General features: G+C 33.2%; 2 protein-coding genes and 1 non-coding gene across 4 annotated transcripts in view; all 3 read left to right on the forward strand.

Moving 5' to 3' along the window:
* Window positions 1–1,236: 1,236 nt before the first annotated feature.
* On the forward strand, window positions 1,237–6,962 carry LOC21402946 (heterogeneous nuclear ribonucleoprotein 1). Of its 2 annotated transcripts, XM_024176298.1 has the most exons (6): window positions 1,237–1,554; window positions 1,665–1,792; window positions 2,105–2,331; window positions 2,641–3,829; window positions 4,679–4,764; window positions 6,356–6,962. In XM_024176298.1, the coding sequence occupies exons 3-5, from the start codon at window positions 2,110–2,112 to the stop codon at window positions 4,735–4,737; spliced, it is 1,470 nt and encodes a 489-aa protein (XP_024032066.1). In that variant the 5' UTR covers window positions 1,237–1,554; window positions 1,665–1,792; window positions 2,105–2,109; the 3' UTR covers window positions 4,738–4,764; window positions 6,356–6,962. The 2 variants fall into 2 exon arrangements, with proteins under 2 accessions (XP_024032066.1, XP_024032067.1); XM_024176299.1 differs by lacking the exon at window positions 4,679–4,764.
* Window positions 6,963–10,815: 3,853 nt separating this feature from the next.
* Window positions 10,816–10,896, forward strand: TRNAL-CAG. The gene has a single exon. It is a non-coding gene; the product is annotated as a tRNA-Leu (tRNA).
* A 1,088-nt stretch (window positions 10,897–11,984) lies between these two features.
* LOC21402947 (cytochrome b561 and DOMON domain-containing protein At2g04850) overlaps window positions 11,985–13,189 on the forward strand; it is a 6,691-nt gene continuing 5,486 nt past the window's right edge. The window contains exon 1 of the mRNA XM_010114500.2: window positions 11,985–12,057. Within this exon, the coding sequence (XP_010112802.2) occupies window positions 11,985–12,057 (73 nt within the window). The remainder of the gene's footprint in view (window positions 12,058–13,189) is intronic.

Here is a 13,189-nt window from a genome sequence, read left to right on the forward strand (position 1 = left end):
ATAATAATATATTAAATAAATAACATTATTAAATATATTAAATAATAATATATTAAATAAATAACATTATTAAATATATTAAATAATAATATATTATATAAATAATATTATTAAATATATTAAATAATAATATATTAAATAAATATATTAAATAAACATATATAATACAAAAACGGTTTCAGAAAAGAGGGTAGAAAATGAAAAAGAAAAAAAAAAGTGAAATTCGTTTTTCAGAAAACAGAAAACGAAAACGAGAAAATGAAAACACATTTTTTTCGTTTTCTGATTTCCACAAAAAGATAAAAATGTTTTTGGTTTTGTTTTTTAAAAAAAATTGCACCAAACACGTTTTTAACACCCGTTTTCATTTTTTTGCTTTGAAAATCGTGAAAAACGAAAACGCAAACAAACAGGCCCTTATTTTTAGCATATATTTTTTTAAAATTTAAGAATGGGACTTATTTTTAATAGTTTGTCACAAGAGTTTAATATATGAAGAATCAACTTGAGGGTTACTCTTGATCATAAATTTGAATATTTGCTTACTTCCATATAAAATAGAAATTAACAATGTTAAGGCATTGAACCATTTTATTAGAACTCCACACACTTGAGAAAAGAGTTCATATGGATAATCGAAAAGACAAAAATACATTTCATGAAGATATGTTTTCACATAAATGGGTCACCAAACTTGTACATGCGAAGAACAAAAGTCAAGAGAAGCTAATCTAGCTCTATAAAACAAAAATACAAAAATTCTAGAAGACATAGTATAGAATCACCAAGCCATGCAATACAATGCATCACTAGCCAGTTTCATCCATGATCAAAATAGACCATAAAAAAGTCATAAGATCCGTTGCTATTTCTTTGTGAGGGGTCCACTTTCAATGTGTAAAATTCCATGCACGCGTCTATACATAAAAACCATGAACCTTCATTCAAATTTTGTTTGATAAAATTTTTTTTTTCCCCCAAAATAAGTATAAAGGAAATGAAATGGGAGGACAAGCAATCCTTCCTATTTATCACATCAGGAAAAAAAAAAAAAAAACATCTTCCATTATTCTCCATTTCCCATTTCTTTAGTATTATTATTATTATTTATTTTGGACTGATAATGCAAATGTATTTCCTTAATTTTTTTATACATACTCAAATAATACATTTTTGTATATATATATATATATATATATATATTAAAAAAAACAGAAAATAAGAGAAAATCTTCTTCTTCCATTTCCAGACTCTCTATAAATTCCTTACACCAGAGAGCCCCAAACCTTCTCTTTCTCTCTCTAGAAGTTCTCTACCTCTCTCTCTAGAAGATACATTTCCATGCCTTCCAGTCCGTTTGGTAACTGAATTCGCATTTGGTAATCAAATTAATACAATTGAAAGAACAAAAAGAAAGCAAAAGAATTGAAAAAAAAAAGGCATCCAAATAGAGGAGGTTGAACGAAACATGCCCACCACTGTTTCTTATTCTCAAAGTGCCTCCTCTCAGATCTTACTTCTTTGCTAGATTTCGCATCTGGGTTTTGTTAATCGGTGGGTCTGATGAGAATCCTGATTTGGGTTTTTGATCTTTTGTGAAATTGGTGTTGGGTTTTGGATCTCGGATTAATTCGCTCTATTTTTTGTTTGGTCTTTTTTCTCAGGCGTGATTGATTCTGGGCTTGATTTTTTGATCGGCGAGGGATCTTATCTCGATAAATTGAATCGGAAAATTGCCTGTTTCACATCGGATTACAATTTGTGGGCTTTGCCATTGCTATTGGAAAATAAGGTATTCATTTTCTTTGTTCTGTAGATATCTTGTTCATCCGCATTTGATTGTGATGTTGGAGAGAATTTTCAGGGAAAATGAATATAAAAAGGGACGGTCTTTACTCTAAGATTTCATTGGTTTCTTATTCTTAAATGTAATCATACTACAATGGATTGAATTGATATGAATAAATTGCAAAAATCTGTGTATAGGATTGGATCCATCACTAAATGAATGTTTTTTGTTGTTTTCTTTTGAGATAAGTTTTGGTTCGATTTACATTTTCGAATTTTCTTGAGTTTTGATTGATTGAAGTGGTTTGGTTTGTAGACAAGATGCAATCTGATAATGGCAAACTGTTCATCGGTGGAATATCTTGGGACACAAGTGAGGAGAGACTCAAAGAGTATTTCAGTGCTTATGGGGAAGTTGTGGAAGCAGTTATCATGAAGGATCGGACCACAGGCCGCGCTCGTGGTTTCGGTTTCGTGGTTTTTGCTGATCCGTCCGTTGCAGAGAGAGTCATAATGGAGAAGCACAACATTGATGGGCGGATGGTAGGTTTTGAGCTAAATCATATCTCCTGATTCACTCTATGATCATGCATTGTGTTATTATTGGCATACTTGAATTGCTCAAAGTAAAAAGGAAAATGCATTTCCTTACTGGAGTTAAAATTCCAAACCTGTAATTCTCAAAATTCTGTATTCAACTAAGTTTCGCAATGAGCTGGGAGTAAAATTTGTTTTCCTTTCTTTGGTATAGATTTCATTAAGTTTTAGGATTATTCTCTTATGTGATAAAATGATTTTCCAGCAATTTATCTTTTGACATCGGTTTTCATAGTTTGGTTGTCCTATCTACAGGTAGAGGCGAAAAAGGCCGTTCCTAGAGATGAACAGAGCATTTTGAGTAGAACCAGTAGCAGCATTCAGGGTTCTCCCGGTCCAGGCCGCACGAGAAAGATTTTTGTGGGAGGTTTAGCGTCTACTGTTACGGAGAGTGACTTCAAGAAGTATTTTGAACAGTTTGGGACAATCACAGATGTAGTTGTGATGTATGATCACAACACACAGAGACCTAGAGGGTTTGGATTCATCACCTATGATTCGGAAGAAGCAGTTGACAAGGTTTTGCTCAAGACATTTCATGAACTAAATGGTAAGATGGTTGAGGTCAAGCGAGCAGTTCCGAAGGAGTTATCACCAGGTCCAAGTCGCAGCCCACTTGGTGGATATAACTACGGTCTAAGTAGGGTCAGCAATAGCTTCCTTAATGGCTACACTCAAGGATATACTCCAAGTACAGTTGGAGGTTTTGGACTTGGTAGATTCAGTCCAGTTGCTGGTGGCCGAAGTGGCTTTACTTCGTTTGGTTCTGGTTATGGAATGGGAATGAATTTTGAGCCGGGTTTAAGCACCAGTTTCGGAGGGACTGCAAATTTCAATAATAGTCTCAGCTATGGGAGGGGATTGAACCCCTACTATGTGAACAATTCGAGCAGATTTCCTGCTCCTATCGGGTATGATGGTGGTAATGGAGGAAACAATTCCTTCTTTAGCTCTGTGACTCGTAATTTGTGGGGAAATGGGGGACTTAATTATGGAACGAACTCTACGGGTTCCAATGCATACATGGGGTCAGGAAGTGGGAGCCTTGGTGGAAACAATTATAGTAATGCTGGTGTCAATTGGGGGTCTTCATCTATTTCGGCACAAGGTGGTGGAAGCAATGTTTCTAACAACAACGGGAATTTTGGTTATGGAGCTGGTGATAGTAGTTATGGTCTTGGAACAGTAGGGTATGCTAGAAACAGTGGAACAAGTGCAGTCTCTACATCTTCATTTTCTGGGTCAAATGGAGGTTTGGATGGGGCCTTTTCTGACTTATATGGTAGTTCAGTTTATGGGGACCCCACTTGGCGATCGAATTCTGAGCGAGAGGGTGCTGGCCGTTTTGCTTATGAGTTTGAAAATGCAGCTTCAGATGGTTCTGCTAATAATGCACCCGGTTATGTTGGCAGTTACAATGTTAACAAGAGACAGTCGAATAGAGGTAAGAACTATTCAATTGTTTCCTGTTGGTACTCTGTTAATATTTTATGGATTTTATTTGATCAAAGTAATTTTATTTGATCAAAGTAATTTTATTTGAATTGCCATTATGAATTTCCATACGAATCTAATATTACACAGTTGCTAACAAATCCTAAATAGATCTAAACTACATCTTCGCAGTTATCTGCAATAGTAATGTGGAATAGTTTCTTACTCCTATCCTTTTCGTTTACTACATCTTCTCGGTTGTCTGCAATGGTAATGTGGAATAGTTTCTTATTCTTTTCCAATCTCTTACTATTAGGTCTTGAATGTTGTATTCTCCAATGCACATTCACAGATATCTCCACAAGCAAATCATTTTAGTAGAGGTTTTTGCTTTCAATATGTTAGGCATCTTGTGTTTGAGGTGCAGTTCTTGATTAGGCTGGTTTACTGCTGTTCTTTAGAAATTGTGGAAATAGCTTCCCTGTATCTATATACGTGTGTGCATGGTTGGCAACAATGCTTCCTGTTTGTGGTAGTTTATGGCATTTGCTGTTCTTTTCTTTACCCTTCTTTTTGTTTTTCCTATATGTGTCTTTGCATGTTTATATGGCGCACGGTATAGGGACATACCCATGCAACACTCACAGTTTTCTCCCTTCATTTCTTGGTCTTTTTCTGGATGCATCAATAATGAATCTGATAGCTACATGAGTTTCACATATGCATGTTCACTTTATAGTCATTTAGCTTTTGTATGTGATCTTCAAACTTTCCTCCATATGGATGGCTGGTTTGTTAGGCTGCTTCATCTTTTCATCCTTCTATTTTCCAAAAGCTTCTGTTTTTTTGGTTGGACTAGGAAGTGTAAACGCCCAAATGGAGGAAGATCCCTTTTTTCATGAAGGACGGGCATTATAGCACTATTTTTGGAGGAGTTCCCATTTAGTAAGTTTTAGTTTGTAAACTCCTAAATTTTAGTTTGTAAACTCATACTTTCCTAACAGATATTGGAGTCTGGCCTTGTGTTTCTCACTCGTTCAAGACTTTTGATTAGCAGTTTGCAGTGAGTGATTTCCACGTATTTGCATTTATGTGCACACACATGTATATTCCTGTGATTCGTTCGTCTTTATGTATATGTGTGTGATATCTGAAAGATCTATATTGTCATCTCTCGTATTTGACAATTTATCACTAAACTTAGCACTTAGAGCTTTATGATTTAAAGAAATATAGATGACTTTTGTTATAATTGACGGATTTTTATAATGTAACATATTAGAGGTGCATTCGTTTTTGTTATTCTTTACTCGTTTCTTAAAGATAAAAGCCAAATGTTGTCTAGTTTTATCATATTCAATTGATACACATTATATGTAGCCAGTTGTCACATCTCAAATTCTGACAATTTCAACAAAATCATTCGCAGGACTTTTTTTTTTCCCCTATCTTTTGTTAATTGAGTTCCTGTTTATTTTGTTTTAGTGTTCATCTTGCGTGCCCTGCATCACTTCCCTCTCTTTAGCTTTGGTTATTTTGTGTGCCGATCTTACATATTTTTCACCTGCCTTAAAGTCTAATCCTTATCTGACCGAATATTGACTCATCTAGAAGACTTTTTCTTTGAGTATGAGTAAATGGCCATAGGCAGTGCACACATTTTCATGGGGGTTTTTCTTTTTGTACTTATCACTTATGTGTGTTTTCTTATATGATTCTGGGCTATGTACTACTATCTATCCACTTAGTCAAGGCCATAATCTAATAAAATTATAGAAATTTAAGAAGTTTGAACTGACCTTATTTTTTGCTCTGCAAATATATATATATATATATATATGTATATATATAAAGCATAAACATTGGATTAAACGTGTTGGTTTCTTTCTCTCTTCCACATATTCTGCGCATTATTTAAAAGTTGGACTAAACCATTTTGGATTGAATGAACTTAAATGAACTGTTCCTAGGACCTTGCGTGGTCTCTTATATTTCGGCAATACAAGACACTTACAAGGACCTGGCAAAGGTTGAGCACTTAAGGATAGGTTTATTAGTTAGAGACTTAGAGCACTTTGGATTGGTTAATTAAGAACGGCCTTTCTTCTGATTAATATTTTTCTATGTGCTGCCATTAGGATTTGATATCTGATGTGGATAACAGACAATACATAGGATGCATGTTTAATTGAGGCAAAGATTGGAGTGTCATTTCTTAATCTTGTGCTCTTTAATCAGTCTCATTGATCTTATGGTCAGATCGTTAAATACATACTGTAATCACTAGGTGGTATCTACAAAGAGAGATAATATCACCGCTTTAGAATTGTTTCTTAAATGCTTCATCACCTCTAAATTATTTAACACATATTTTTGCTAGGAAAGGGTGTATAACTCCTGTACAAGTGCGAATTGGAAGTCGTAATTTGTAAAATTTGAATATGTCTTAAAAGGAAAAGAAATGTTGCTTTTACTACAATTCTTCTGAATTATGGATCTTGTAATACTTACAAACTTCTGTTCCTACTGGTTTCAGGAATTGCTGCGTAGTACGATCATATGGACATGACAGCGTTGTAGGTGAGAGAGATAATCTGGTGAAGCAGGTGAATTGTGAATTTTCCACACCCTCCTCATTAATATGTTTCAGTTAAAAGAAAATTTGTTTAGTAAGTTCTAACTGGAGTGCGTGTTTTCGAAGAATTAAAGTTAGAGATAGAAGTTACATTGGATTTTGTGGTTAAGGAATGAGTTTTGAGTTTTCCATTTTTTAGGTTTTTGTTTTGGTCTTTTTGAGTGAGATGTAAAATCAGATTGCGGGATATAGTTTAAGTGTATCATGCATCTCCGGTGAGGTGAGGCGGCGATACCCAAAAAAAAAAAGAAAAAGAAAAAGAAAATAGACTTAAGATTTTTTCCCCCCTTACATTTTTATCTGTAATGTCTGGAAAAAGTTGTGGCTTCCAGTCAGGAATACTTTCTTTCTTCCTTGTCCCATCATTTTGGTTTGTCTTTTGGCAGATTGTATCTCAGGTTATTGTTGATGTTACTAGTGTGAAACAATTAAGGGATGCCCATCTAGGGTCCCCATGAATAAGCTATCAAATATTCTGATTCTTAGTCTTTGAGAATATTTTATGCCACAAGTTGTAACTTTTGTATTTTTTTTTTTTTGAAGTTTTTTTTATTCTCTTTTATTGGTGAAATTGATTGGAATGTTTTATATAAGCTTGCCATTATATTGAATGGTGCAAGTAAAACCCATATAGCATATGTTTTTGGTTATATATAGGCTGGAAGTTGCCTGTTTTGGCAAGTAAACTACAGGACCTATCGGTTCATCCAGAATAAGGCAAAAAGAACAAAAAAAAAAAGGACAAGAAAAAAAAATGATATAAACAACCATTTGACTAGTACTAGGATTGCTACTGGCTCCAAATTCGTACTCTCTACATGGTTATTAATTTCATCTATTTTGTAATATCATAACAACTAGTTTCGTCTCAGTTATTGTTCATAAATAATTTGCTATTTTCTCCCACATACTAGCATCTGATTTTGTGTAGTGAGGAAGTAATCAACATCTCTTGATAGACAATTGGTTTCTGCTTGTATTATTTCTCATCAAGCATTGTAGCTCCAGTTTCTGGTGTTGAATAAAGTTTTATCCACAAGTTTTGTGTTTTTTTTTGGTAAATTATTGTCCAAGCCTTTCAGGGAAAAAAAAAAAAAAAAGAATAATATCCCAAGCTCATGTCACTCTACCGGAGAATAACAAGAAAAGGAGAAAAAAAAAAAGAAAGGAGGAAAGAGATAGAGTAGTGACGAGTTTTTAGAAATCTAAGTTATTTTATTTAATTTTTTTTTAAAGAAAATTAAAAACTATACTACTATAGATAGGTACATTTTAAAATGTCATATTTTTATCAGTTAAATTATTACGTGTTTTTGTTTTTTAAAGCTTGCCACAAAATTCTCTCAAGGTATTAGAGATCTGACTAATTATATATATTCGTGCTGTCCATTCATGTGTTGTAGCTTACTTTATTCACATCATTATCGTGCGACCCCCATTTTCTTCCGCTGAATTGGATGAGTTCGGATCTCCTTTATACATCCAAGTCATGGAATAAGACATTTAGAGCAAGTTCTGTTTGATCAAACAGTTGTTGACAACTTCCATGGGATGCCACTTCCCATCTAATCACATTCAATCTATGTTCCATCATTTAAGGGATATTGCTCATTTTTTTTGAAGATTTCAAAAACACCCATTTTCTTAATTGAAGAGTTGAAAACTCTCTCTCTCTCTCTCTATATATATAGGGATATTGGAGTGGGAGACCAGGCAAAGCATGCTTTTAGCAGCATGATAAACGGAAGATACCCTTGAGTGTATGTATTTGAACGTTGTTGCATAATAGAGAACCCTGAAAGAGAGACCATTTTGGATGTTGATGTCATTACTGCCTTTTTTTTCCCTGCTTTTTATGTTATTCTTTGGTATTTTCAGGTGGGAAAGAGACTCGAATATCTAATATAGCCCCAAAAGGTTAAAAAGTGAAAAGGAAAGCGCAAAAAAAAAAAAAAAAAAAAAAAAAAAAAAAAAAAAAAAAAAAAAAAAAAAAAAAAAAAAACAGAGAGAGAAGTGGTGGGGGGATGGGATCAAGGAAGTTGACTCTCTTTACCTTTTTTTGGCTTTTCTACAAGGTGCTTGTGATCAACCTATATATCCTAGCTAACTTTACAGTCATGTATTCAAATCCCAAATGCTGAACAAGCGTACAACACTAAGTCATTTTGGCATTAAAATTAGTGCCTCCACAAATCCAACTTTTGAGTGTTTGGTATTGGAGGACAAGATAAGGGGGGGTGGTGAGCTTTATATAAATTATTATCCCAGTCTTTTGTTTTATGTCAACTTGAACACTCAAACTAATATTTCTTGTCCTCGGAATAATTCTTGTTTAAGAGGATTATTAATCTCATACAAATACATGAGATATATAATTATCAGACTATTACTATCTCCAATGTAAATGTCAATGTCAATGTTAATATCATATTTGACATAAAAAGCCGAAAGTGATATATTTGATATGTTATAGTTATAGGGCGGTTTACACTGACACAATAAAATAATTTGACACTGCATTGAAAATGTTCTAATACCATATGGTAATAGTCTGAAGCCATGTGAACCACCCGGTTGACTTGTCCAATTCAATCATAAGTAGCAAACGTTTATTTTATTTTATTTTATTTTATTATTATTTTTTCAGATACTTAATTTGACACTACAAGATCAAACCTTGCGTATTACTCAACAATATTATTCTTTCCATAAGTAATAATCCTAACCAAATGCAGAACATGAGGAAGACGAAGTAGAAACCATTTGTTTACTATACCAACAGAGGGAGCTTGTTGATTGTGATATCAGAAAAATCTATGTCCTATGATCTAACTTCCAAGTTAATTTCTATGAAGAAATAACTGGCTAATTTTAGAGTCAATCTAGTTGTTCTGAACCGTCCGGAGTCCCGTAGACCTTAGTAAGCTGATGATACGTAGTAGAACTATATGATTCATGTGGTTTGTTTTAGTTTTGGGCTATTTAATGATTTGATCCACCGCTCAAGTGGGCTTGTCCCCACGAAACTGGATCCACAAATTTAGTTTGAATGCCGGCCCATTCTTATTTTAAACTCTGAAATACCGTCCTTAATTATATAGTCTTTCATATGCTCACCCTGTTTAATTCGTTGATTTGAGTTGATATGTAATTTTATGTGAGAACTTTTTATTGTAGTAAAAAAGTTAGATATGACTGTTTCTGAGAGTTTTTTAGTGTAATAAAACTCAAATTCTGAACTCGAGTCGGTGAAATGAACGGGGGTCTAAGAAAGACAATTTGTTCTACTCGGCATTCAGAGGCTAAGTTGGACATAGCATTTTTTTTTTATGATGTCATCGTATATAGTTAACAATCTGGATTTAAAAAGAAGCCAAAGTTTTATGGTATGAACCTAATCAAACGTAACAAACTTTGAGAGTTACAACTCCTTAATTCATGGCCTTAAACTTGCAAACAACATAAATAATTGCATACCTAACTTAAGACGGCCGAGTGAGGCAAGAGACAAATAAAAAACACAGAGATATGTATTTCGTTAATGTATGTGGCACAGTTGGCAGCAACAAACTAGCTTATACCTTATCCAAATATGTGCAAAAAGAACCACTTTTCTCCGCTGTTTTATCTTCTTTGTTATTGTTTGTGAAAACATGGTGCTTTGCGCATCTATCATCATACACGTGCCCAATATGATTGGTATATTATATGAGTTAAAATGAGTTTCTACCGTAATTTAGTCCAATAAAATTGTCCATGTGAACTGGAGATAATATTTTTACTGGGTTTAACTAATATGAAAAAGAGACTGCATGTCCCATAAACTACGTTATATAGCTTTGGCCTTTGGTGGCAGATATTCAACTCATCAACATGCGATTATATTTTTGACCCATTTGGTTTATAAATTTGAACAAAAAAAATTTAAACAAAAATTTAAATAAGAGAAATACTATAGCAAAAAAATTGAACAGTAATTCGAATCTATAAAAGAAGCGGGCTTTGAAATTTGAAATATACATTATTCGGCATTATATGGCTAACAGGCTAAGCTACAATTTCTCACTACCACACATGTCATGGCTTTAAAAATAAAAAATAGAATAAGGAAATTTCACATTTGAAGAGGAAATTATTAAACTTTACCAACACATGAAGTATAACATACTTTTGTTTTTAAATTAGGGATCCTATTTTTCAACTAGCTAATCACTTGCTTTGCATGAAAGGGAGGCATAATGTAAGGTGTTAATCATGATCAACGTTAACTAACTCCCACCCAGTGGCTTTCAAGACAAAACTAGTTGGCGTGAAAGTAATAATACGAGATAAATAAAAAGTTTTAAAGATTTGAAATCAACGTCAAGATGGCCGAGTTGGTCTAAGGCGCCAGTTTCAGGTACTGGTCCGAAAGGGCATGGGTTCGAATCCCATTCTTGACATTTACCTTTTTCCAATATCCAATTCTCGACTTTTTTCCCGGCAAAAACCACTTTAGTACCATACTAGTACGTTACAATGCAGCAGGTAACAGCAATGAGTTATATAAGAAGTTGGTAGTTTTAATTGTATATAATTAATTTATGTATAGATATTTATATATGAGCATGTTTATATAATATTAGCATAAGCACTTTTTTACAATGTATTTGTGCTTTTTCTGTTCCGGTTTTTAGCTGTAAAATGACAATTTTGAAGGAATTAATATTTGTTATTAAGAATGCTGAAAATGTTTTCTGTATATGTTATATAAATTAACTTATTTAGAGGTAGTTGTATTACCTGATTTTTTGAAGTTTTGTGGAAAGTTCTGCTTCTTTTGATTGAGACCTGAGATGATAAAAGTTTGTATAGATATATATTTAAAATTATAGACGTCGTTTTTTGTTAATGGATAATGTAAAATAGTGAATACATCTTACCTTGTAATTACTTTTTTTTGGATCTGGTGTGTATGGATCTATTAGTTTTACAGTTGATGTGTGCGGTTTTTGAGTATTTGGTGGTTTTGAATAAGGACTGAAATGATAAAACATGGTTTAGATATATATATTTAAAGTAATAAATATTGGATGTAAAATGATAGATCTTTTTTACCTTGTTGTTGATTTTTTTTGGATCTAGTGTCTGCACAACTGTTGATGTAATGACTAACATTTGTGCTGATGGTATTGGAGGCCGAGTATCTTCAAATGTTTTTGTAATAATTGTATTCATTTGTGGGCCTTTTTGTTGAAAATAAATTTGAAAGATTTTTGTTTGTTCTCTTAGTTGATCAATGATTGGTGGTATGATGAATGAATCAGTGAAGGCTTGATCAATTGTCAATGTGGAGCATTGTCTTTTAATCAGGCTTGTACTGCTTTGCCAAATATAGTGATATTCATATTTCCAGTATTATCTTCGATTTGTGCATTTAATCTGTACCTCCAAAATGTATGATAATAATTGATTGTTATAATAAGCTATTTATTGTAAGCAACTAAAGTGAATAAATTTTAGTAAAAGTATATTTATGATGTTAATTACCATGGAGATGGCGTTCTTTTTATATGTCCGTGACTATCACACTACCAACCAATGCTTGATTGCTTTAGTTGTCGGTAACATATGAGGTAAGAGTTATAGTACCATTCTTAATCTGTTGAGAATCTAGTTATCGTTGCTCGTACTGTAAATTTTGCACCTTGTATAAATGATGAAAAGTTATCAGTTTCAATAGTATAAGTAAAGGCAAAGAAGAGGAAAACATAATCTAGTGCGAACCTGATTACTTTGTTGATCCATCATTTTAAGTTCATGATTGTTTTTATGTTTTCCATTTTTTGTTCTTCGATTGATTGTGTTGACTGCGTTGATGTTGTTGAGAACTCGATTTGTTGACTTTGGTGAGAAAATCTGTACTGTAACGACCCCTCACGGACCGTCACAGTAATCTTAACTTTTAAACATTTACCTTTTAAAGAATGCGGAAAATCGTTAAACTTGAAATACTTTACTTTGAACGACTTAAAGAAAAGCCTAGATTTTTTTTTTAAACATACTATCTTTAAATTTTGAACTTCCTCAAAGAAAAATAAAACAACATTCGGTTCAACTTAGTCATCAAAACCTATAAAGTCTAGAATATTCTTCAAATCAAAACCACCATAAACTGAAGTTTCAAAACAATAAAAGTAAAAACTAAAAACTTTGTTTAACCTTAAACTCTTTCATCCCATGATCGTTTCTCCTTTTTTCCTATCACGCATAGCTCGCATCCACTCCAATATTCTCCATGGCTACATCTTACCCTTTAGATTGTCTGCAACATGAAATAACTTATATAAGCAAGGGCTTAGTAAGACACTTAATTCTCACAAATTTAAATGAACAGTTTCATTCATCAACAATAAACTTCATCATGAGAATAATTATTTTTGAACATCTTTAAACTTTAAAATCCATCATATATTAGGCCCGACGTTGTACCATCATAGCGCGCTAGCCACGGAAAGCATGGGGTAGCAAATCTCATACCAACCGTGACAATAAGACCGGTCACCGGTCACCATCAAAGTGTACAACGCCATAAAAACATAAAAATACATATATACATTTTTCTTCAAACGTCAACATATGAAATATTAAAAACGTCATAACATCATCATAAACATCAAAATCATATACTTCTCAATTCTTCAATTCATGTTGCAGGTGAGAGTGTACTTACTTGAGTGCCTTACTTAATTTTTT

Source organism: Morus notabilis, unplaced genomic scaffold (assembly GCF_000414095.1).
Source record: "Morus notabilis unplaced genomic scaffold, ASM41409v2 Scaffold24, whole genome shotgun sequence".
Taxonomy (NCBI): Eukaryota; Viridiplantae; Streptophyta; class Magnoliopsida; order Rosales; family Moraceae; genus Morus; species Morus notabilis.

Coding starts and splice junctions, on each gene's coding strand:
- LOC21402946 (XM_024176298.1), top strand. CDS start 2,110: ATGCAATCTGATAATGGCAAACTGTTCATCGGTGGAATATCTTGGGAC. Junction 2,332..2,640: donor ACAACATTGATGGGCGGATG/GTAGGTTTTGAG, acceptor TCCTATCTACAG/GTAGAGGCGAAAAAGGCCGT. Junction 3,830..4,678: donor CAAGAGACAGTCGAATAGAG/GTAAGAACTATT, acceptor TGGTTGGACTAG/GAAGTGTAAACGCCCAAATG.